General features: G+C 36.8%; 1 protein-coding gene across 3 annotated transcripts in view; it reads right to left on the bottom strand.

Annotated features, from left to right (window-relative positions):
* Positions 1–226: 226 nt before the first annotated feature.
* UCHL3 (ubiquitin C-terminal hydrolase L3) overlaps positions 227–27,267 on the bottom strand; it is a 60,200-nt gene continuing 33,159 nt past the window's right edge. For all 3 annotated transcript variants that reach the window (XM_066236567.1, XM_066236568.1, XM_066236569.1), the window contains exons 6-8: positions 10,050–10,125; positions 1,233–1,291; positions 227–449 (exon numbers count right to left, since the gene is read on the bottom strand). In XM_066236567.1, the coding sequence (XP_066092664.1) occupies positions 366–449; positions 1,233–1,291; positions 10,050–10,125 (219 nt within the window). In that variant the 3' untranslated portion in view covers positions 227–365. The remainder of the gene's footprint in view (positions 450–1,232; positions 1,292–10,049; positions 10,126–27,267) is intronic.

Genomic DNA, 27,267 nt, shown 5'->3' on the forward strand with positions numbered 1-27,267 from the left:
TGCTCAATACATTTGCTAAATAAATGTTACCAAATAAGATATGATATATATACAGATTATGCAGATAGAAATTGTGCCTGTGTCCTAATACAAAATGTACCATAAAATTTTAAAGAGAGTAAGAAAGCTATTGCTAGTCATCAAACAAGGTAAATCCTTCACAAGAAAGAAAGGGAAGAAAAGAAATGTAGCTTTAATTTGGGACAAAAATAATATAAAACAGATATTAAGTCAACTTTTAATTCACATAAAGTTTAATTGGTCAAGTTAATCAAAATATCAAAAATTTTGATTTAGTGTATGGCAGCAGAAATTGAAATTTTGTTGCAAATAATACAGTATTTGGTGTTCCCATTATTGACAAACTATGCTGCAGAAAGAGCAATTGCATTAAATCTCAGTTCATCAGGGTCACGTTCCATAAACTTCTTGCAAACTTCTATAGCATCCTATAGGGAAAAAATGTATAAATTTCCAATTTATACACGTTTTACTTGTAAATGATGTTTCATATTTTCCTAATTCATATTAATGTTATACCGCAGACTTCTTTTTCCACATAAAAAATAACTTAAAGCACACCAGAAGAATAAACAGTTGGTGGCCTAATCAGCATTAGTACAAAAGTGTAAAATACAGTAAGAATTCTTTCTTAAAATGCTTTTAAGAAACTTTTAACCTGACAATTACATATTTCATTGATTCTAAGCCACACAATTTGTTCATAAATTTTAAAAGCTCTGAAATCAGGGTCAAGATACAAATAATGGTATCTTGGATTTAATGAAATATGAGATCTGATGTGCAACTCTTTCAATGCTATTCTTGCTTTTTCCAAATTTGGTGGTACTTGTTCATGCAAAGAACCTCTTGATTTGCTGTAGGACAGCGGTTCTCAATCTGTGGGTGGCGACCCCGGCGGGGTCCCCTAAAGCCATCGGAAATACATATTTTATTTTAAAATGTATTGTATAATAAATATGTATTTTCCGATGGCTTTAGGCGATCCCTGTGTTTTGGTCGTTTGACCCCCGCCGGGGTCGCGACCCACAGGTTGAGAACAGCTGCTGTAGGATACTAGGTCAGATTTTTCTTCTTGGAATTTTTTCGAAAGAGTAAGGACAAGGAAGTATCCAAACACAGATAAAATATTATACAAGTGATCTTTTGAGATGTTTCAGAGAAAACAAGAATGATAACACTTAAAGTGGACCCACAAGTTTTATTGTTACCTCTAATAACGTTTCATCACTAGTTTCACCATGGTTAATTGGAAATGGTTTCCGTCCATCTGAAAAAAGTAAACAAACAGCTGAATGTTTAGCTGTTCGTACAACTTCCACTTTCCTCTGCTCACAGTGATGCAAAGGTTAAAAGATATTTAAAATAATATATGCTAAAACAAATATTTTAAATGTACTACCTATGAATATATTTTAACATTAAAAATTATAAGAACCTTGCTTCCATGTTTGAAAGCTTAAATTATTTTCATAAACAGAATATTCATATTAACTTTAATTTCCTTAAAGAGTATGCAAAATTAATGTCAGTTTCTTCTCAAATTACAATCATAAAAGATGAAAATAATTATTTTTTTACAAGTGGGATTAGGAGGCTTTTAAGTAGGACATCTTTACATCAACAAAAGGGAGCCATCACAAAGTTTTTTGTTTTTTAAAGCGAGAGGAGGGGAGATAGAGAGGCAGACTCCTGCCTGCGCTCTGACCAGGATCAACCTCGGAGATGGCTGCTTCTGTGTGCCCTGACGGGGACTGAACCCGAGACATCTGCTCACTGGCCACATGCTGGGCCGACACTCTGTCCACTCAACCAACTGGCCAGGGCCAACTAGGATTACTTAGCTGACCACCAAAAATAATTAAGCATAATTATAATCATCTTGAATAGTCCTTTTCAACACTAAGGAAAAAAACAAAAAAGTCCAGAATTACATAAACTCATGCCACCCAAAGGTAACTGAAACTCTAATCTAGGCAGGGTGGGACAAAAAGTAGTTTTACAGTTCTTATAAAAATATTACATTAACTAATTAATAGTAATAAAAGAATCAACTATGTTTCACATACAACTGTAAACCTACATTTGCCACACCCTATATAGTCCAATTTATAATCTCATATATTTTATAAGTGGCATTTCAAGTACAATCCATAAAATACAATTCCTTCTATAACTCCATTGGCTTCTAAATATAAATTTTTTTGAATCAATATGTATATGAAGTGATAGACAAGGACTAATAAATACTATATTTAAAGAAAAATATAAGCAAAAATTAACCAAACAAACCAAAAAAATAAAGTTACTTAGAAATTATTTTTTTCTTAAAAACCATATGCTGTTCTCTTAATCAGTTTTCTTTTTAATTCCATTAATCTTTTTAGAATTATTTTTTAATTTTTTGATTGTAGTAGAAATTCAATTTATATTAGTTTCAGGTGTACAGCATAGTGGTTAGACAATCATATACTTTACAAAGTGTTCCCCTGATAACTCCAGTACCCAACTGGCACCATACATAGTTATCACATTTTTACTATATTCCCTGCTGTATTTTATATCCCTGTGACTATTTTGTAACTGCCAATTTGTACTTCTTAATTCCTTCACCTTTTATAACCAGTCCTCAATGCCCTTCCCATCTGGCAACAATGAGTTTGTTCTCTGTATCTATGAGTCTGTCTCTGATTTGTTATTCATTTATTTTATTTTTTTAAAGTCCACATATAAGTAAAATCATATGTTGTCTTTCTCTGTCTGACTTATTTAACTTAGTATAGTACCTTCTAGGTCCATCCATGTTGTTACAAATGCTAAACTTTCATTCTTTTTGGTGACCAAGTAATATTTGATTTTATGTACCATATCTTCTTCTTTACCCAATCATCTGTTAATGTACACTTAGACTGCTTCCATTATCTTGTAAATAATGCTGCAATAAACATAAAAATGTAAATATCTTTTCAAATGAGTGTTTGGGGTTTCTTAGGATAAATACCCAAAAGTGGAATTGCTGGGTCATAAGGTAGTTCCATTTTTAATTTTGAAGAACTTCCATACTGTTTTCCATATTAGCTGCACTAACCTGCAATTCCACCAACAGTGCATAAAGATTCTCTTTTCTCCACCTCTTTACCAACACTTACTATTTATTGAGTAGTTGAAAATAGCCAATCTGACAGGTGTAAGGTAATATCTCACTGTGGTTTTAATTTGCATTTCTTTGATGATTAGTGACACTGAGCATCTTTTCATTTGTCTATTAGCCATCTGTATGTCCTCTCTGAAGAAGTATCTATTCAGGTCCTCTGCCCATTTTTTATTGGATTGAGTTTCTGGTGTTGAGTTGTATGAGTTCTTTGGATATTAACCTCTTATTGCAGTGGTCTCCAACTCCCGGGCTGCAGACCGGTCCTGGTCCATGGGCCATTTGGTACCGGTCCGCAGAGAAAGAATAAACTAACTTACATTATTTCCGTTTTATTTATATTTAAGTCTGAATGATGTTTTATTTTTAAAAAATGACCAGATTCCCTCTGTTACATCCGTCTAAGACTCACTCTTGATGCTTGTCTTGGTCACGTGATACATTTATCCATCCCACCCTAACGGCCGGTCCGTGAAAATATTTTCTGACAAACTGGTCTGTGGCCCAAAAAAGTTTGGGGACCACCGCCTTATTGGATGTATCATTGGCGTTATCTTCCATTCAGTAGGTTGTCTTTTTTTTGTTGGTTTCCTTTGCTGTACTAAAACTTTTTAGTCTGATGTAGTCCCATTTGTTTGTTTATTTTTTCTTTTGTTTTCCTTGTCCAGTGAGATGTATCTAAAACAATGAGAGTTTACTGCCTATGTTTTCTTCTAAGAGTTTTACAGTTTCAGGTCTTACATTCTATTGATGTACATGCCTGTTTTTATGCCAGTACTATGCTATTTTATTACCAAAGCCTTATAATGTAGTATAGTTTGATATCAGGTAGTATGATTCCTTCAACTTTGCTAGGGTTATTCGAGGTCTTTTGTGGTTCTCAGGATTATTGGTTCTAGTTCTGTGAAAAATACAATTGGTATTTTGTTAGGGATTGCATTGATCTATAGATTGCTTTGGATAGTATGGCTATTTTAGAAATGTTAGTTCTTCCTATCCATGAGAGCAGTATATGCTTCCAGTTATGTGTATCTTCTACTTTTTTCTTCAGTGTCTTATAATCTTCTGAGTATAGGTCTTTCTTTTACCTCCTTGGTTAAACTTATTCCTAAGTATTGAATTCTTTTTGATTCAATTGTAAATAGGATTGTTTTCTTAATTTCTTTCTCAGTTTGTTACTGATGTATAAAATGCAACCAATTTCTGAATATTAATTTTGTATACTGCTACTTTACTGAATTAATTTATCAGTTTTAATAGATTTTTGGTGAAATCTTTGGGGTTCTCTATGTATAGCATCATGTCATCTGTAATTTTCTATTCACTAACTCAGTCTTCTTCTTGCTGAACATTCCTTTTGAATTTTTTAGGAATCCACCTCAGGGTTACTGTCAACTTTCCTTGTAACTACCCATCTTCATTTGTCTTCTCATATGTGCCTTGTCCGGCAGCTACAGTTGAGCCCCTTGCTCAAGCCAGCAACCTTGGGCTTCAAGCCAGTGACCTTTGGGCTCAAGCCAGTGACCTCAGGGTTTCGAACCTGGGTCCTCAGTGTCCCACATTGATGGTCTATCCACTGCACAACCACCGGTCAGGCTTCATTAGTCCTGTAGTTATCCCTGTTCTCTTTGACATCTCAAAGATTATGACTAGTCTTTAGAACTCTGAAGTTCCTCAAACTCATTTACAAACTGAAATCTCCAAAGGGTTCTAAAACTCTATCAGCCATACTGATCGTTCTACTTGCTAAAGAACACCTAAACCAAAGATCTCAATATTTCTACCTTCCTTTCCTGATGTTCTTACTTTAAACCAATTTTAAAATACTTTTTGTGTTAACCGTGGCATACTCCAAAAGAGAACCATTCTTCATATATAGCTTACCACTAATGTATAATGTCTACCGGAAAGTTCTGTCCATTTCTATCACAACAAGTTTCAACAGGTAAGCATGTTTATTTGGCGCATGTGTGCCTCTCTATTTTTATCACTTAATGTATACATACTGACATAGTAAATTAACTAAAACAAAGTTGATTCACGTTAGTCTTATGTGTGAAGCGATAATGTACCCATGGCTACTGATAAAGTTCATTTACGCCACTGTATTTTGGGGACTCATCAAAAAATTGCAGAACTAGGCTGGGAAATTCTGTTGCATCCACCATATTCCCTGGACTTAGCACCCTCCGACTATCACTTGTTTTTGTCCTTACAAAATTTTTTGAAGGGCAAAAAATTCAAAAAAGAAGAAGATATCAAACAAGCATTGGTTCAATTTTTTGCATCAAAAGATAAAACATTTTTCAAAAATGGGATATACAAATTGCCCTCACGCTGGCAAGAAATCATTAATAATAATGACAATTATATTATTTAATAAAGTTTACTGACAGTAAGAAAAATTTGTATTTTGTTTTATTCCAAAAACAGACAGAACTTTCCGGTAGACCATATATAAATACATCTTTCCTTGTACTGTTAGCTAGCCAGTCAAATTGAGTATTTTAGACAACTCTTTGCTTCCCATTGAAATGATCAAAGATTTGCTCCCCCTAAATATATTTTTATTTTTGAAAGAGAGAGAGGAGGGAGGGAGGAGGGGAGAGAGATAAGAAGCATCAACTTGTAGTTGTGTCACCTTTTAGTTGTTCATTGATTGCCTCTCATGCATGCCTTGACCAGGGGACTCCAGCCATGCCCTTGTCCCCTTGCTCAAGCCAGCGACCATGCCAGTATCATAGACATGATCCCACACTTAATCCAGCAACCCTGCACTCAAGCCAGATGAGCCTGTGCTCAAGCTGGTGACCTTGGGGTTTCGAACCTGAGACCTCAGCATCCCAGGCTGACATTCTATCCACTGTGCCACTACTAGTCAGGCCCTACAAAGCTTTTCAATGTTAATGTTTGTTCTATTACTAAATATCTCATCCAGAAAGTCACCATTACTTTATAGTCCCTGTTAATAGATCTTATGTATAATTCCCTGGCCTTTTATAAATCTATTCCCTTAAAGTCAATAGAATGTGTCTGGTAAGTCTCATGTACTCTCTTTATTTCCATTTCTACTAGTTATTCTTTATTATTCAAAATTCAAGTGGAGCCCTAGCCAGTTGGCTCAGTGGTAGAGTGTCGGCCTGGCATGCAGGAGTCCCAGGTTCAATTCCCAGCCAGGGCACACAGGAGAAGCGCCCATCTGCTTCTCTACCCCTCCCCCTCTCCTTCCTCTCTGTCTCTCTCTTCCCCTCCTGCAGTTAAGGCTCCACTGGAGCAAAGTTGGCCTGGGCACTGAGGATGGCTCTATGGCCTCTGCCTCAGGCGCTAGAATGGCTCTGGTTGCAATGGAGCAACGCCCCAGATGGGCAGAGCATCACCCCCTGGTAGGCATTCTGGGTGGATCCCGGTCGGGCGCATGCAGGAGTCTGTCTGACTGCCTCCCCGTTTCCAACTTAAGAAAAATACACACACACACACACACACACACACACACACACACAAAATTCAAGTGGAAACTATTAAATCTTTTATTTTTAAATTTTTTTATTTTTGTAAGAGGAGGGAAGATAGTGCAGCAGACTCCCACATGTACCCTGACTGGGATCCACCTGGCAACCCCTGTTGGCAAGCCCCTTCTGGGGCCAATGCTCAAGTACCAAGCTATGTTTAGCACCTGAGGCTGATATGCTGGGACCAACTATGCTATCCTCAGTGCCTGAAGAGATGCTTGAACCAACTGAGCCACGGGCTGCAGGAGGGAAAGAGGGAGAGAAGGAAGAGAGGGTTGAGGGAGCAGATGGTTGCTTCTCCTGTGTGCCCTGACCAGGAGTCAAATCCAGGAAGTCCATGCGCCAGGCAGACGCTCTATCCACTGAGCCATCGGCCAGGGCCTAAATCTTATCTCTATATAAATTTTACACAAAATTATATAGAATTAGCAAGGCATATCTTCCAAAATGCTCAGGTCTGTTATATAGTCCTATAACAATTTCTTCTCATTTTAGTTTGATCCCTACTCAAATCATTCTACTATAGAAGACAATCATCAGGGGTACACATTGTTATAAATACTATGTTATTTCCTTTTCCTGTCCCTTTTAACAGAGCCATTTATTTTTAACAAAGTGTATGGTTTTTGTTGTCATATTCCAAACATAAAATCCCCCTAAGTTTTATGTACATTTATTGCTCAATCTGTGTCCTTTCAAAACTCTTTGTCTTTAATCTAATGAATGTCTATCTGCTGTGCTGTACACAGTATTGAATGCAAACTATAATAATTATTTTAATTTAAAAACTGAGTAAAATAAGTAAATCAGAAAAAGCTAAGAACTGTATGATTCCATACATAGGTGGGACACAAAATTAAGATTCATGGACAGAAATAGGAGTACAGTGGTTACCAGGGGGAGGAGAAAGAGGGAAGAGGGTGGGGGAGGGACATAAAGAGGGACAAATATAAGGTGATGAAGGATGATTGACTTTGGGTGATGGGTATACAACATAATCGACTGTCCAAATAAAAGGTCCCCAAATTACGGCCCGTGGGTCGCATGTGGCCCCCTGAGGCCATTTATCCGGCCCCCGCCGCACTTCCGGAAGGGGCACCTCTTTCACTGGTAGTCAGTGAGAGGAGCATAGTTCCCATTGAAATACTGGTCAGTTTGTTGATTTAAATTTACTTGCTCTTTATTTTAAATATTGTATTTGTTCCCGTTTTGTTTTTTTACTTTAAAATAAGATATGTGCAGTGTGCATAGGGATTTGTTCATAGTTTTTTTTATAGTCTGGCCCTCCAACGGTCTGAGGGACAGTGAACTGGCCCCCTGTGTAAAAAGTTTGGGGACCCCTGATCCAAATGATGTGGAGATGTTTGACCAAAATCTATGTGTATTCTAGTTGACCAATGTCACCCTGTTAAATTTAATTGACTAAATAAAAAATAAAAACAAAACAAAACAAAAAACAATTTTGTTTTTAAGTATGTTAAGGAAAATAAAGTAGCAAGTAAATACTGAAAAGGCCTTCACTTTTTTGTTTCTTTATTTGGCTTTTTTTTTAACCCAAAAAGGTCTTATGGAGGACAAGAAGGATCCATGAGTACTATAGTACTATGTGTCAATTATGAAGGAATCAAAAGAAGTTCTCTATATGAATGAAGCAATTAAAATTATGAGGATTGCCTGACCAGTGGTGGTGCAGTAGACAGAGGGTCGACCTTGGACACTGAGATGCTAGGTTCAAAACTCTGAGGTCACCGGCTTGAGAGTGGGCTTATCCAGCTTTAGTGCAGGATCATCAGCTTGAGTGCAAACTCATCTGGCTTGAGCGTGGGCTCACCAGCTTGAGTGAAGGGTCGCCGGCTTGAGCATGGGATGATTGACATACTCCCATGGTCGTTGGCTTGAAGCCCAAGGTTGCTGGCTTGAGCCCAAAGATCGCTGGCTTGAAGCCCAAGGTCACTGGTTTAATCAAGGGGTCACTAGCTTGGCTGGAGTCCCACTGGTCAAGGCACACACGAGAAAGCAATCACTGAACAACTAAAGAGTGACACAACTAGGAATGGATACTTCTCATCTCCCTCCCTCACAAAAAAATAATAAATTAATAAAATAATGAGGATTTCCTTCAAATAGTCCCTGAAATAGTCTACCTATAGTTAAACTTTTTAAAAAACTAAATGCAGTGATAGGCCTAAATACTAGGTAATTCATCATAGGTACTTTGACATATGCCTTAGGAAGTTGTTGCCAGAAACATCGACTATAAAGTCTTTTTTAAAAACTCAGATGTAATGCAAAAAAATAGTACAAAATCCTGAAGACTCGTGATACTCGTAACCAAATACAAAAACTAGTCATTAGCCTGACCTGTGGTGGTGCAGTGGATAAAGCGTCGACCTGGAAATGCTGAGGTCGCCGGTTCGAAACCCTGGGCTTCCTTGGTCAAGGCACATCTGGGAGTTGATGCTTCCAGCTCCTCCCCCTTCTCTCTCTCTCTCTGTCTCGCTCTCCTCTCTCTCCCTCTCTGTCTCTCTCTCTCCCTCTCTCTGTCCTCTCTAAAAATGAATAAATAAAATTTAAAAAAATTAAAAATAAAACTAGTCATTAATATTGCACTATGTTTTAAAACTAGTTTAGACTCAAGATGGCTCACAGAGATGTTGATGATAACTATCTCAATAATTTAGGAAAAACAGCTGAAGTGATTTACAGGAGTTCCTATTATTTTTTTATTTTTTTGTATTTTTTCTGAAGCTGGAAACGGGGAGAGACAGTCAGACAGACTCCCGCATGCGCCCGACCGGGATCCACCCAGCACACCTACCAGAGGCGATGCTCTGCCCCTCCGGGGCGTCGCTCTACCGCGACCAGAGCCATTCTAGCGCCTGGGGCAGAGGCCAAGGAGCCATCCCCAGCGCCCGGGCCATCTTTGCTCCAATGGAGCCTTGGCTGTGGGAGGGGAAGAGAGAGACAGAGAGGAGGGGGGGGGGTGGAGAAGCAAATGGGCGCTTCTCCTATGTGCCCTGGCCGGGAATCGGACCCGGGTCCCCCGCACGCCAGGCCGACGCTCTACCGCTGAGCCAACCAGCCAGGGCCGGAGTTCCTATTATGATGTTTACTTTACTGCTTTGCTAAAATGCAAAGGTGGTATGCAAACATTCTTGAATTATAAGTTGTTTGAATACCAAAAACATTTAAATTTTTTTCTGGTAAAAGTCTTAAATGAAAAACTTTCATTATGCCAACTCAATGTAATAGGGCAATCAATTAATTTAAGTAAATACAATAAATACCAACAGTCCTGTTTATCATAAATACAATAAAAACTTTTCCATTTCCAACTTCTCCCCAGAATAAATTTTAAACGTTCTTACCTAGTTCGTAGAGATGCCCATCTACGTGAACTAATGCAATAAAATGAAGGTCTACTTTTTCATCTATATTTGGTGCCTGGAATAGGAAGAAAAGTGTGTATTATATATGTTAGTAGTCAAACAAATCAGTCAAATACATGTAAATAGATACAAATAAAACCAAGTGACATGAGAGAATATTTATCCAAAATAATTCAAGGCTTAACCTTTGATATGATAGACAAGTAAATATGTTTACATTTATAATAAAATGCTCAGACATTAACAAGAAAGATGTCTATTACAAGCACCTTTTTTTTTTAATCTCAACAATCTAAAAACAAAGTTTTGTTCACTTTCAACGCCCTAATATTTATTTAGCACAATGCCTGGTATACAGATGTACAATGCTTACTTGCTGAATGAAATGAACGCATGAAGTGATTTGTCTAAGTTTTGAAATTTGAAAAAGAAAGCAATAGCATAAACACAGTTTTAAAAAAAACTATTCAAGTTTTAAGATGTCAACAAAGTTGAGATCTTCATTTTTTTAAAATTTCTTAATAGTGAAACAGAAAGGGAAAAAAAAGAGAGAGAGATAGGAACATCAATCCGTTCCTGTATGTGCCCCAACTGGGGATCGAACCAGCAACCTCTGTGCTTCAGAATGATGCTCTAAACAACTGAGCCATCCGGCAAGCGTTAGCTTTCCTTTTAATGACTTGACCTTGATAATCTCATCTTTTGAAAAATGCAATTTAAGGAGTATTAGAGTAAAATAAGTATTTTTATTCATCCTACATTCAAAAGGTTTAAAAATGAACAGATGCAGGAAAATATCCCAAGAGATTAAAGGGGGAAATAAGATAAGGACAAATTAAAGCATAATTAACCTATAGCCTATAATTTTTCTCTCGCTTTTTCAGTAAACTGTTTAAAATTAAAATTGTATCAGGCTTTTTTACCTTACCAAATTCAAGTTGCCTGAGCAACATCTGCTACATCTGCTAAATATTCAACTTATGCAAAGTCAATACATGATTCACTGAAGTGTCTATAATATGCAACAATTACAGTTAACATGAGTATGTGTTATATCAAATCTAAAAGGTCTGTAAAGAAATACATCTGTTTTAAATGCAAGTACAAACTTTAGAGGCAAAAGTTTTAAAATTTTAAAGAGGCACAAATCAAATTACATCTTGTATTACTTAACATCCTGTAATACAATAGTAACTTAACTCTAAAATGCATACCTCTTTCTCCCTTAAGTAATTATATAATTTAAGTGGTTGTAACAAAGTTTTAAGATGCAGAAATTGAAAGGTATAGAAGAAACTCTATTATCTTAGATTTACTGAATGCTTTTAAAACATTTATAGAGTGACTCATGTAATCTCACATTATTCTTCAGAAATTATTTACCTCAAGTTTATGAATGAGAGAACCGCAACAGAAATTGATGTGGCAAACTAGGTCTTCCTAAGTTCAACACAGAACTAAAGAGTTCCACAGTTGGTAGGAATCAAAGTTGCCTAGTTTTACTGTTGCCTGACTCTCTACCACAGCCCCTACTTCTGTTGGCCCTCCAAGAACAGGGGACTGTCTCTAGGTTTTGAGATAATCCATTCCATCTTTGACAGTTTTATTATATCCCTCATACTGAGGCTAAAATATGTTTCCCATCATCTTACAAAAAGTCTAGTAGCTCTTGAGCATGATATTTCTTCAGTTAATCACAGATGATGAGAATGCTCCCTTACTTCCCTGGTCAGAGAATCAAACATGTTAGTGATCACTCAACCCAATACCCTCATTTTACCAAGGACTAGAAAAGAATTCCATTTTCTAAGGCTACACCTAGGCAACTCTACAAACTATATATTCAGTTCTATTTTTAAAATGCTAGAAATAATTCTTTATCCAACTAGGAAAGGGTCTCATTTTCTTATTGTTGTTTTCTCATGTAAGACACAAATCTCCAACAGGATATCAAGTAAGTACTTTAAATCTTTTAAGCTATTATGTCTCCAAAAATTTTTAATTATTTTAACACCATCTCTTCTTAGAGAATAATACACCTTGCCTGGCCTGTGGTGGTGCAGTAGATAAAGCGCTGACCTGGAACACTGAGGTTGCCAGTTCAAAACCCTATGCTTGTCCAGTCAAGGCACACATAGTAAGCAACCAATGACCAGCTAGAGTGAACCAACTACTTCTCATTCTGTGCTAACACCCCATCTCCTCTTTCTGTAAAATCAGTAAATAAAATCTTAAAAAAAAGAAAAGAATATAACTTCCATTTTTCATTTTTCATATTTTGTCAGTAAACACAACTGTGCTAGAGATAAAAGTAGTATAATTAGAGTCAGAGAGCTGAACATACACCCAGTCCCTGGGAGCACTGGTTTTCATATCTGTTCTGAGGTTTAAATAAAATGCATTCGAGTACTTTGCAAACTGTTAAGAGCTACTAAACAGTCTGCATCATTACAGTATCAATCCTAAATGATCACAAATGTAAGAAATCTTGTGACTCAAAATTGTATCAGTACTTGTTAAGAGGCTTTTCCTTTGCACTACTTTAATTAGTTTGAAAATCTGAAATGTGCAATTATCCATTGCTTACAACCTGTAACTATCTACTCCTTAAAAAGTATTCTACCACAAAACAAGAATTAAAAAAAAATCCAATAAGTTCTTCATTTCAAAAAGTGATCAGCAAATAAGTAAATGAACATCAGGCCCTGGCTGGTTGGTTCAGCAGTAGAGCATTGGCCCAGCGTTTGAAAGTCCCGGGTTCGATTCCCAGCCAGGGCACACAGGAGAGGCGCCCATCTGCTTCTCCACCCTCCCCCCTCTCCTTCCTCTCTGTCTCTCTCTTCCCCTCCCGCAGCCAAGGCTCCTTTGGGCAAAGTTGGCCCAGGCACTGAGGATGGCTCCATGGCCTTGGCCTCAGGTGCTAGAATGGCTCCAGTTGCAATGGAGCAATGCCCCAGATGGGCAGAACATCACCCCCTGGTGGGTATGCTGGGTAGATCCTAGTCAGGTGCATGTGGGAGTCTGTCTGCCTCCCTGCTTCTTGCTTCAGAAAATACAAAACACAACAACAAAAAAACTCCAGAAGCTATTGATTGGGTTATTTTTGCCTACATTTATATATATATTCTTTTATAAAGTTCTCTAATTTAGAATACTTATCTCAAATAATTAAAAAGTAACATAACAATTCAATTAGATAGAAATTAAATACTAAATAAAATTTTCAAATTATAAAAAAGTATAGTTTAAATGTAATTATAATTGTACAGCATTTAATATATACCAGGCACTGTTCTAAGTACTTTTTAGGTACTGACCAATTAATTGCTATATAAACCCTACAAAGTAGGTAATATAATTAAACCCATTTTACTTTTAAGGAAACTGAGGCACAGAAGCATTAAGTAACATGCTCTAGGTCACAAAACTTGTAAGTGATAGAATTTGGGCCCAAACCCAGGCAGTGTCTTTCTAGAATCCATGCTCTTCACCACCAGGCTATGCAAATACTTATGAAACTATAAAACAATGGAATTAATATAGAGCAAAGATCAGCATTATATAAAAATATATAAACCTGGAAAAACCAATTTTTATGACATGTTCATTTATATCTAGAATATTTTTAAGTACAAAGGAGTTTATTCATATTTAGAATCAATTGTGCCCAAGTCAGAATTTATAAAATTAGAGTTTTACTCTGATCATTTAATTCACCTTATATCTCCTACTGTACAAACTGGCACAGCAGAGAAGCAACAAATACTGAATGATAAATGAATAAAAATGACAAAAGCACACAGTGACCCAATGAGGATAATGAAGTAGAGAGACACCAGTTGGTTGATATTCAGCACAAATGAAAGGCTTTTTAGATGACCATTCTGATATCTGGTGGAAGTAGATGTTTACGGGAAAGTGTCAGGACTCCACTTCATAATTTGAGGATAGCTCTAGAAGAATAAATAAGGGGAGGAAAGAATGTTTGACACCAACTTTTTTTAAGCATTATATGTATGAGCAATCAGACTTCCTCTGGCTTCGAAAGTCATGATGATTTAGAGAAGTGTCAAGTATTTTATAAATGCATGGCACACACCAAATCTTTCGGATATAACATCTCTAGGTATGCTCTACCAATCCATAGTCATTGCCACTAATAGTCTAAAACTTCAGAAAGATAAGAGCTGTGGTTTCCGGATTCTGTAGTTTATTTCAATTATGAAAATTATTAGAATTCCATTATCAACCTCAACATTTAAGAAAATTAACAAGCTTACAAGAACATAGGTACTTTTTAATAGTTTGCTAATATTTTCTACCTAAGAAGGAAAAATCATAAAATTTGTGGGAAGCCTACATCAATTCACAAAGAAAAAATCTTCACCTCCTACTTGGAAAGATGTCTGGAAACAGAATAGGCAGGGAAGATCGGACCAAGATTAAACCGAGGACCTGAGCCACCTCAGGGAATAAACCAGTTTAGATGAAACACCCTACACCATGAAGGGTTAGATTCAGAATAGAGTAAGTAAAGCACCCCAGAGCATGACAAGAGGCTAGAGTCATGTTCAGAAACATGGAAAAAAAAAAGTAGATGATAAAGAACTCAGAAGGTACACAGCATTTGTTGACCTGAGTCAACTAAATGAAATCAGAAAGATGAAAGGTAAGAAAATACATATTCACTTTAACAACTGATAGGAACTTAAACATCATCATGAATGTCGATCAGTACTCATCAAAAGGCAGGCATTCTTATGTTGGCAGGATATGGAGTAGAAAGATGGATGTTCACCAAGGCACTGGTGAAAGTCAAGCCAGACTGCAGAGCATGGCAGTATGCTTGCAATCTTATTGGGGGACAAAAGCTAATAGTTGAGTGAACCAAGAGAAAAGCACTTTGAAGACTGAAGAAGTTTAAGGAAAAAAATGAACTGCCCTTGTCACTGTAAGAAGAGATGGAAGATTGACTACACTTACAACAGAATGGAGACCCAAAGATGGTAGGCGTAAGAAGGGTCGCCAGCGACGAAGACGGAGAGATGGACTGGTAGCCTTTGCAGGGTCTACATGGTTACGTTTGACCCAGGGTAGGGATGCATGGTGACACAGTGATGAGGCCTTCGTTCTGCAGTGGCTAGAATGAGGCTGTGATGAGGATGGCGAGGAGGACTACATAATTAAAAAAGAGAACATTTTACTTAGACCACGTTACTGGGCGATCATTTATTCTTAAAAGCAACGTATGGTCATACTTATATTTATACGATTTAGTACTTTTAATCAACCATAGTCTAGAAGAAGACTATAAGTGAATATTGATTAAAAGCAGGTAAAGTGGAAATATATAACCAAGGTATTTGATCATATGCCCTAGCTTCTGTAAGTGCACATCTGAAATATTTACATATTCTCATTTGCAGAGCACAGACTCATGGAATCATTTAAAAGCCACTAAAATGGAATTATTATATAAAATGGTTTTTAAAAAAAGAAATACACATAAAACATGTAATATACAAAACATACTAAGAATGATGTGCAGAAGAAAACTGTATGGTGGTAAAAAGAATTTCTTAGAATAAGCACTAAGGGGGAACCACAACACTTTAAAATATAAGAGAAGTGAAATAAACCCCTATGAAGCTGATGACTGGCATAGACTATCCTCTTAACTTGGACTGATAACTTAAATGGAAACAAGCATGGCTTATTAGCCTAATTTTAGTAAATAATAGTTAAAATATGTATCTCTCACTCTGTGCCAGGCACTTTTTAAAGCACTTTACACTTCAATTTCTTTAATCTCCCAGTCACCCATGACATAGCCACTATAATTACTCCCATTTACAAATGAGGAATCAGAGCACATAGTTTAACTAACATGCACAAGGACACACTACCAGCACATGGCAGTGCTGGGATTCAAACACTGGAAATCTGGTTCTGGACTCCAATGGCCTCAGTCACTATGGTGTGCAGCCTAAGAGGGCAAGAGAAAGATTTTAATACTAATTTATTAGACCAGACTCTAATGAGGAGGGGTAATCCTCTTTAAATTATTTATTTTGAGAGTTACTCTTTCATACACTATTATACAAAAAAAAGACGAATATGACCCAACAGTTTCCCATGACATGGATATGCTTACAATAACTAATTTATTCACGGTAATCCAAATGATAATTGTATAACTGTCACCTCCAATAAATAATAGCAGTACCTAAAATAATCAATTTAAAGTAGTATGAAAAAATTAGTTACTTATAACCAGAATGAGAAGAAGCAATAAGAACAGAAACAATCAGTCCTTATTAGTAATAATGATTCATTAATCATGACCTATTCTCTTTAGGAAAATGAAGGGGTTTTCCCTGTTTGATTTCTAAGACTGTCCAACCCCGAAAATTCTATGATCCTACTTGGTACTTTTGATCTGTGTAAACAATACGTAGATAAAGCTACCACTGTGATTAGGGTTTAAAAAACATGTTTCTGAACAATTCATCTGCTCATAAGAATCAGTCAATGAAAAATATATAATGAATCCTATACTTTGTTCTGTATGGGAAAAAAGGTGTATGTACTAAAGTGCTCTCACAGACAGAGTTTAATCAGAACTTTGTCATATTCACTCTGATTATATTTAAATAGAAGAAACAGAGGGAAGAAAAAGAATGGGGAAGAGGAAAAGGAAAACGGATAAGGAAGATAAAGAAATGGAATAAAGAAAGAGAGGGAGGGAGAGATGACTAATGAGTAGTGGAGAAAACACTTTTCTAAGAATTTGGAGAGGGAGACACTTCTAAGCAAGCATAACTGAAGGTCTACTGAAAGAATGTGTAAGGTTTGGGGTTTGGTCAGGTGAAATGAAAAAGGCATTCCTTGCAAAGATTCAGAATGAAAAAAAGAACAGAAAACAGCAACAAATGTTCAGGGGTCTAGACTATCTGGTCTGGGATTTGTTTTGTTTTGTCTTCTTTCAATCTAAAAGCCTGCTGCTTTTTCGTGGTGCTGGCAGAAGACAGGAGACTCCTAGGTCAGAGAAAAAGGACTTGACTCCGCCTACTCCAGCAAGGAGCATGCTGGTCAGTATGTTTTGTCATCTCATATGAGAGCAATGCAAAAGGCCCAGAGGTTGGCTGCACACACTGTGGGCTTGCATTGCAGGACAGGAACACTGAGTTTGGGGAAATTAATGTTTTACAGCAAGCAATAAGCAAACCTGCTCTTTGTTCTAGAAGCAGACATTACCTCATCTGTCACTCTTGCTTACTGTGAGAAAAGCAATTTCCTACTTTAAGTACGATGGCCTTCTTCTTTTGCCATTTTTAAAGAATCTTTTAAAAAAATTTTTAAAAAGTAATTTCAAGTTTACAAAGAGTTACAAAGACAAAAATAGTACAGGAAACACCTAGATTTGCCTATCACATTTTATCCCAATATGTTTTATCGTTTTGTTTATACTTTTCTCTCTCTTCCTCACTCTCTACATAATTTTTTCCTGGACCATTTGAAGGCAAATTAGATATATCATGGACCTTTCCCCTAAATATTTCATTATTTCCTAAGACTAAGCGAATTCTCTCACATATCAGTAGTTATCATCTTTGTAATTTTATATTGATAGGATACTTTTATCACCTTCATAATTTCATATAGATAAAATGCTTTTGTCTAATCATCCATTCAGACTTTAATTTCTTAGTTTACCTATTCATGTCCTTTGTAGCATTTTCTCTCAGGATTTACCATATTTCCCCATGTATAAGACGCACCCTTTCCTGAAAATTTTGGGGTCTAAAAACTGGATGCATCTTATACAGTGGCTGTAGATTTTTTTACTTGGATTTCCTGCTTTTTCATGCTTGTTTTTGTGCTCATTGTTGAAGACAGTGATTCGTCATCAGACACAGATAAGGACAAGCTAACGGATGGGAGTTTTGACAGTGATGAAGAGTTGTATGAATTTTATGATGAATAAAACTTGAGTTCAATAACTTTATGTAATACATATTTTTTCAAATTTCGGGCCCCAAAATTAAGGTACATCTTATACATGGGAGCATCTTATACATGGGGAATACAGTAATGTAGAAACAGGTATTAAATTTACTTTTCCTATCTTTTTACTAGCCTTCAACCTGAAACATTTCTCCAATAGTCTTTGTCTTTTATGACATTAACACACATTTTCCTTCACCTGTTTTCTTATTTTTTTCTTTTCTTCTCTTTTTTTTTAAGATAAACACAAATCACCTGACCTGTGGTTGTGCAGTGGATAGAGTGTTGGCCTGCGAAGCAGAGCACCCAGGTTCGAAACCCCGAGGTCACAGGCTTGAGCACAGTGTTTCTGTCTTGAGCATGGAACCATAGACATGACCCCATGGTCACTGGCTTGAGCCCAAAAGTGACTGGCTTAAAGCCCAAGATCACTGGCTCAGATGGAGCCCCCTGGTCAAGGCACATGTGTGAAAGCAATCAATGAACAACTAAGGTGCCGCAACCATGAGTTGATGCTTCTCATCTCTTTCCCTTCCTGTCTGCCCCTGTCTGTTCCTCTCTCTGTCTCTGTCTCTGTCTCTCTCTAAGAAAAAACCTCCAAAAGAACAGAGGAATTCTGCCTGACCTGTGCTGGTGCAGTGGATAAAGGATCGACCTGGAAATGCTGAGGTCGCCGGTTTGAAACCCTGGGCTTGCCTGGTCAAGGCACATATGGGAGTTGATGCTTCCAGCTCCTCCCCCCCTTCTCTCTCTTTGTCTCTCTCTCCTCTCTCTCTGTCTCTCTCCACTCTAAAAATGAAAAAAAAAAAAAAAAAAAAAAAAGAACAGAGGGATTCTATTCTTTATGCTGCTTTTTTCACTAACCATAGATGTCAGGCATCTATCTAGCTCAATAACTATACTTCTACATTATTTTTCGTAGTAATACATTACTCCTTAAATAGATTTAACATAAATACATTATTGTGCCTGACCTGTGGTGCGCAGTGGATAAAGTGTCGACCTGGGAATGCTGAGGTCGCCGGTTCAAAACCCTGGACTTGCCTGGCCAAGGCACATATGAGAGTTGATGCTTCCTGCTCCTCTCCCTTCTCTCTCTCTCTCTCTCTCTCTCTCTCTCTCTCTCTCTGTCTCTGTCTCTCTCTCTCTCTGTCTCTCTATAAAAAAACAACAACTGAATAAAGTTAAAAATAAAATATTAAAAAAAAAATACATTATTGCATCTTTAGAGTCTTTCTAGTTTTCCACAATTACAAACTATGCTTTAGTGAATATGTTCACATAGGTACCTTTATATATTCATCAGTCAATAATAATAGCTAACACTGTGTACCAAATGTTCTAACCTAAAGATGATATAGCTCCTCACAATAACCCTGTAAGGTAGAAATTATGATGTCTCTTTAAAGGTAGATAATTTCTGTCCAAACACTACCAGATTATCTAATTATGATTTGAGCCCACTTCTTGTTCATTATGTTTTTCAATGTAAACATATAAGAGGAAGGAAAAAATAAAGTTCAAAAGTACACTTGGTAAATGAGTTCAAGATGGCAATGTGTGTATCTGGCAAATGTTCCACAATGTAAAAAAATAGGAGGGTACATGACTATATTATGACGATTCCACTAGTAACTATCTTGTAAAACTCCTAGGCAGGGAAAGTTTTTACCCACAATCTCACTGCCTGAGTGCCAGCATACTAAGCACAGTTTTTAATAAGTACATAAATAGGTTGAGCTGCTAAATATTAGTACCAATATTTCTAAATTTTTACTGTAGTCATATTTATTTCTACCTCTAATCCTAAGCTAAATGAACACAACATTTACATATTTTCTCCAACTACATAATTTGGAAAGATAATTCATAATACAGGCATAACAGCATACATCATATATATTATAAATTCCAATACATTTATTGGCTAATTAAGAAAAAGACTTGAGTAATATTTCAACAGATGAAAGGACTGTGATAGGAAGTATGTTTTATGGAATCTAAAAATTCCTAGATTTTCTTCCTAAAATTATAAAGATTAGACACATACACTAACTTTAAAATTTTTTAATATTAGCTGTCAATGCAGTTGCTTAAGTAACTAAGTTAGCCTTGTTTTCAAATATAAGAATTTAAACTTGGAAAAAGGTAAAATAAACTGTGAGCTGAATCTTGAAACTATCCAATTTTTCACTTTGTTTTCCATACTAATTGGAAAAGATCAAATATCTACAATTTACTTGAGTCTTTTAAAAGGGTCTTAATAAAGAGTTCACTTTCTAGAGTGTCTGAATAAAGAACTCAGTTTCTTAGTTTTTTAGTTCTACTAGAGAAATCCAAAATTGCTAAAAATTATGTATTTCACTGAAATTATTATAACATCAATATCTGCCAGGACATTAACACTGAACCTGCGTTCCCACTGCTTTCTGTTTGAGTATTGCAACAGTACATTGTGACTTCATATACACCACATTACATGTAATACAAACCTATCTCTTCATTATAGTTCAGGAAAACCTAGAATAGGCTTTTCAGAAAACCTCAGAATTTAAAAAGAAGATTAAATGTTTTGTTTTTCAGAAAAATGTTAAGGAATTTAATATATTATTTTTCATGGAGAAATTAGGTATATACATTCATTTTAAGTTTTCTAAGCTTTCTGATTCTAACTTAAATCTCTCAGAATGAAAAAAAATACAGAGAATTATGTTGAAATAGTCCACAAGTATTATGACAGTTAGGTGCTTTTTTGTTTGTTTGTTTGTTTTTTAAAGAAGCAGAGACCCTGGCTGGTTGGCTCAGCGGTAGAGCGTCAGCCTGGCATGCGGGGGACCCGGGTTCGATTCCCGGCCAGGGCACATAGGAGAAGCGCCCATCTGCTTCTCCACCTCCTTCCTCTCCTTCCTCTCTGTCTCTCTCTTCTCCTCCTGCAGCCGAGGCTCCGTTGGAGCAAAGATGGCCCGGGCGCTGGGGATGGCTCCTTGGCCTCTGCCCCAGGCGCTAGAGTGGCTCTGGTAGCGGCAGAGCAACGCCCCCTGGTGGGCAGAGCGTTGCCCCTGGTGGGCGTGCCGGGTGGATCCTGGTTGGGCGCATGCGGGAGTCTGTCTGACTGTCTCTCCCCGTTTCCAGCTTCAGAAAAATACAAAAAAAAAAAAAAGAAAAAAAGAAGCAGAAAAGCCACATAAGCAGTGACCTTAAATGTCAGAGTAAAAACCAATGGCTCCTGGCTCCAATTTCAGTGTTTTCAATACACACAAAACCATCCACTCGCCAACAATCAAATAATTGAACTGATTCACAGAGACAATCTACTACTCTTTCTATCTGTATTCCCCAAACACTATGCAATTCTTTCTTTTTTTTTTTTTAATTTATAATTAGTTCAGAAACAAAAAATAACTGGGTCCTAAAAGGTCAAATTATTATTCCTTCACCATTAATGCACATTTCACTTTGTACATGTAAAAATTAGTCAATGGTTCTTTTTTTTTCTTTTCTTTTTTTTTTTTTTGTATTTTTCTTAAGTTGGAAACGGGGAGGCAGTCAGACAGGCTCCCACATGCGCCCGACCGGGATCCACCCGGTATGCCCACCAGGGGGCAACGCTCTGCCCATCTGGGGCGTCGCTCTGCCGCAATCAGAGCCATTCTAGCACCTGAGGCAGAGGCCATGGAACCATCCCCAGCGCCCGGGCCATCTTTGCTCCAATGGAGCCTTGGCTGCGGGAGGGGAAGAGACAGACAGAGAGGAAGGAGAGGGGGAGGGGTGGAGAAGCAGATGGGCGCTTCTCCTGTGTGCCCTGGCCGGAAATCGAACCCGGGACTCCCGCACGCCAGGCCAACGCTCTACCACTGAGCCAACCGGCCAGGGCCAACAATTCTTTAAACTGTTCAATAATAAAAAATTAGAAATGCTATGAAGGCTAAAAAGAAATGAACTGAACGTTTAATAAAAAGGTAAGAAAGTATGTCTGTTTCAAAAGCCAACTTACTTTTCCTTCAGTTAATGTACATACTTCTGTCTGTATTTTAAAAATGAAATTACTCTTTAAATTAATAATAATAATTAGAAATGCTATGAAGGCTAAAAAGAAATGATACCACCTTTTATAAAAGGGGACCTAAAAGTACTTCTCTATTAAGAAATCAAATGTTGGTAGGTTAGTGAAGGTGCTTAAATCTAAATTGTTCTAAAATGCTAAAATAAAGTTAGTATATTTAGGCTTATACCCAAATATTTTCTCATTTAAGTAGGTATCCTGTTATTTAAATAAATATTATTATAGCCATGTAACTTCATGAACATAAAGGACTAAAGTAAAAATTCAAGATTATTGGTTCTAATGTGTAACAACTCTCCTTATTTTTGTTTGTCTTAGCAATTTTGATGTTAACTATACATTTTGTTGCCTTAAGAGCATGGGCAGTAGTTACTAGTCGTGTATCTTTAGAAAAGTTAGTAACTCTTAATCTTCTAATCTATAAAATGAGGTAATATCTATCTCAAGGAATGGAAAAGATTATAGCAGGGTACAGACAGTGCTTAGTATAGTGCCTACCTCATAAGATGCATTCAGTAAATGGTAACCATCATTCTACAATGACAAATAGACTTTCAAAAACAGTAAGGATTAAAATGATGGTAATACTTGGGAAAACCTGAAAAGCACCTCAATTTCCACAGCATTCACTCATAACAAGTAGTAAAGACTGACACTGTGGCACCCCAAAACACTGCCCAATGTTTCTAGCAACCCCAAATATCTGATGGTGAGAATCTTTTGGATTGAGTACCTACAATATTTGTGACTCTCTAGTAGAAAACAATGTGTGCTTTCTTTACAATACCTTTCCTTTATAGCAATGGTAGTCAACCTGGTCCCTACCGCCCACTAGTGGGTGTTCCAGCTTTCATAGTGGGCAGTAGCAGAGCAACCAAAGTATAAGTAAAAAGATAGATTTAACTATAGTAAGTTGTTTTATAAAGATTTATTCTGCCAAACTTAGCAAAAATCCAACATAAAGTACTTGGTAAGTAATTATTATTATATGCTTTAACTTGATGTAACTCTGCTTTATAAATTTTATAAAGTAAAGTTACTTCCCTACTTTACAAATCACCATTAGTGTGGAACCAGTGGGCAGTTAAAAAATTTTACTACTAACAGAGATACAAAAGTGGGTGGTAGGTATGAAATGGTTGACTAGCCCTGCTTTATAGAGTAGAAATGAGAATAAAATATTGAAAAGAATAAAATTCAACCTTTTAAAAGAACTTTAGCTTCTTATAAAGATAATCAGTGGAAATCATGATTTTACTTAATGACTTGCTGATAAAATAATGTACTTGATCATGACAATTAAATTTAAATTGTTTCCATGTACTTTCAGTGGCATGTCCCTTCAGACATCAGAAATACCACTCAGTCTAAAAAAAATGACACAGGGAAAGCCTGATCAGGTGATGGCACAGTGGACAGAGCATTAGACTGGGATACAGAGGACCTGGATTCGAAACCCCAAGGTCGCCAGCTTGAGCATGGGCTCACCAGCTTCAGCGCAGGGTCACTGGTTTGAGTGTGAGATCACTCGCTCTGCTGTAGCTCCCAGTCAAGGCACATAAGAGAAAGCATTCAATGAATAACTAAGGTGCTGCAACAAAGAATTGATGCTTCTCATCTCCCTCCCTTCCTGTCTGTCTGTCCCTATCTGTCCCCCTCTCTGTCTCTGTCAAACATAAACAAAAGGAAAGACACATGGAAAGGAAAAATAGCAGGAACTTTTCTAAGGCTGCCAAATGCTATGAAAAGAAATAAAATTATAATGTGCATGCATAAATGCATGAGGATGTATGTATGCAGCTGTATGAGAACATATACTTATATAAAAACCTATTAAAGTTTAAAATCAAAATTCTAAATTCTAAATGTATTTCTGTAAATTTTCAAGCAAATGTCACTATAATTCATTGTATTATACAAAATTTAAAACAGCAAAGTAAACTCAGATTCATGCAGAAGATGCAAACTTTCCTACAGAGTATTCAGTTGGCAAAGAGGTCGGAGTAAGACATGGGCCAGCTATCCAAGTACACCCAATACCACCACATATTCCACGGGAAATCTGGACAACGGCTAATTTCTTCATTTTGCTCACCTAATAAATCAAGATACCCACAGATTTCAAGACATTCTACTTCTTTCTCCTAATGGTTTAACATTTATGTTTTCTCACTTCCATTTACAGTTCTATATGTCAGAAATTACTGCTAATACAATGAGCTATAACTCTACATGTTGCATTAAACTCAAGCTTATCAGTGTTAAGGTGACCAAACTAAGTCCCAGAAATTTTATTTTTATTTAAATCTGAGAATAGCCTAAATAAGATTCTCATTTACAACAAATGAAAAAAATCTTAAATCCTAATGTAACTCTCTGCTTTAGAAAGTTGTGGTTTAAAGCAAAACACAGAAAAACCCACGATCACCAAACACAATATCAACTCTACCTTTTTCCCTGAAGATATTTTTAGATAGAAGAGATACATCTAGTCAGATATGGAAGAGTGAACTGGTAAGTTCAGTCTAAAAAATTTCCTTTAAAATAATAATCGTTTAATATCTCCATTGTCAAAATCCTGATATTGTAAAGAAAAAAAAGAACAAAACAAAAAAAGATGAAGAAGAAATTTAAAAATAAGACTATTTTTATCCATTTTAGGATAAAACATTTGTTAAGAAAACAAAGTGTAAACAGGATAGAGTAGTGACTACATTCTTAACCTTTCAACCATTTTTTTTTTTTTTTAGTTGAGAGAAAGAGAGAGAGTGAGGCAGACTCCGGCATGTGCCCCAACCAGGATCCACCCAGCAACCTCATCTGGGGCCAATGCTTGAGTACCGAGCTATTTTTAGTGCCTGAGGCTGACACACTTGGACCAACTGAGCTCTTCTCAGCACCTGGGGCCTCGATCAAACCAATCAAGCCACTGGCTGCGAGAGAAGATGAGGAAGAGAAGGGGGGAAGCAGATGGTCACTTCTCCTGTGTGCCCTACCCAGGAATAGAACCCAGGATGCCCATATGCCAGGCTGACACTGTATCCACTGAGCCACCAGCCAGGAGCTCAACAACCAATTTTAAGCCATTTATTCATCATTTCTTAATAATATTAAATAAAGAGCTGATTATATGCATGGAGATGGTCAATGCTTTGAAATAGAGGAATTAAAAGAACCATTTCAATAATATTTTTCCCCACTATGACTAATCCTAATTTGTATTCCCTCTTTCAAACTCAATTCTCCCATTCAATTCCACACATAATCTTTAAACATACCTATACTAAATGAATATTATGCAGAAAAAATAACAGCAAGAAAGAGACAAAAGGAGCTAAGATAGAAGTTCCACAGAATTTCTCAATTTTAAGAATGAAATTGCCCCAAAAACATTTACCTTAAGTCCTGTGGGCATGGGCTAAAGAAAATAGTGTATGGAAGATATGTGGAAAAAGAAGAAAAATCAGAAGTTGTGATTTCAGATTTCTTGATAAAACTACATCATATACCTTAAAATGCATAATACTTTTTATAAGAGGTTAGCCCGCCTGACCTGTGGTGGCGCAGTGGATAAAGTGTCGACCTGGAAATGCTGAGGTCGCCGGTTCAAAACCCCGGGCTTGCCTGGTCAAGGCACATATGGGAGTTGATGCTTCCAGCTCCTCTCCACTTCTCTCTCTCTGTCTCTCTCTCTCCCTCTCTCTTTCCTCTCTAAAAATGAATAAATAAAAAATAAAAAATAAAGAGTTTAGCCCTGGCTGGTTGGCTTAGTGGTAGAGTGTCAGCCTGCCATGTGGATATCCCAGGTTTGATTCCCAGTCAGGACACACAGTAGAAGCACCTGTCTGCTTCTTCACCCCTCCCCTTCTCACTTCTCTCTCTCTCTCTCTCTCTCTCTCTCTCTCTTCTTCTCCTGCAGGCACGGTTCCATTGGAGCAAGTTGGCCTCGGGTACTGAGGATGGCTTCATGGCTCCACCACAGGCACTGAGAGCTCGGTTGCTGAGCAACACCCCATATGGGCAAAACATCAGCCCCTAGTGGGCTTGCCAGGTGGATCCTGGTCAGGGCGCATGCGGGAGTCTCTCTGCCTCTCCTTCTGTCACTGAATAAAAAATAAAAAAATAAAAAAAAAGTTTATTTACTGTTTCTATCTGATTCTTCCAAGTTAATCAGGAACTTAACTTGTACATTATATAGGAACTAAGTTTATCCCTAATACCTTCACAGTTTCTTCAAAGTTAAAGAAAGAGGAAAATAAATCCCTAAAGAAGGAAAATAAATGTAAGCATCTTAACTCTTGTAATTCTAACATAATCAAAATAACTAAAAACTATACTTCAGAGTAAAGTGAAGCCATGCAAACTATACTTGTACATCTAATCCAGATGAAATAAAAGCCAACTAGAAACATTCACACACATAATTTATCTTTGGGCATACATACTCAGGGTGGGGCAACAGTATTTTCAGTTGTTTGCATGGGAAATAATACAATAATTAATAAATAATAACACAAGAATAAACTGTTCTACATACTCACAACCATAAGCCTACTTTTGCCCCACCCTGTATATGAACACAACTTGAAATCAGAATGTACCTATTGCTTACCCAGTAGTCCAATAATCCTTCTTTTACAGGGTAATAAAACCAAAACAGGTTACATATTTCATTAAATTAATTGTAATTTCATGATTGAAATTTACTTCATAAACTTTTACAAAAGATCTTTGAACAATCATTAGTAATCAAACAATATTTCCCTCTATCAAACAAGCCAAAATTTAAAAATAGAATTCAGCACCGGCAAGGTCTATTTTTGAGGCTATTTCCACTGAAAGAAGACACAAACTACGTCTTTCTCACTTTGTACATACAGATGCTAACACAGTGCCTGGCACTGCAGGTGCTCACACAGCTTCCCAGGTTATCACTGAAAGAAAGACAATTTCCTATTATGTGGCCAGAACCTTCAGAATGGTAATTTCTTTGACTCAGGGTAATTCTACCTGTAAGAAACTATCTTAAAGAACCCAGAATGAGGACATAGATAAAGAAATTTAAGGAAGTTATATCTTTAACTTGAAAAATTGAAAATCTAAATGTTAAAAGTTAAGGGAATGAGT

Source organism: Saccopteryx bilineata, chromosome 6 (assembly GCF_036850765.1).
Source record: "Saccopteryx bilineata isolate mSacBil1 chromosome 6, mSacBil1_pri_phased_curated, whole genome shotgun sequence".
Classification (NCBI taxonomy): domain Eukaryota; kingdom Metazoa; phylum Chordata; class Mammalia; order Chiroptera; family Emballonuridae; genus Saccopteryx; species Saccopteryx bilineata.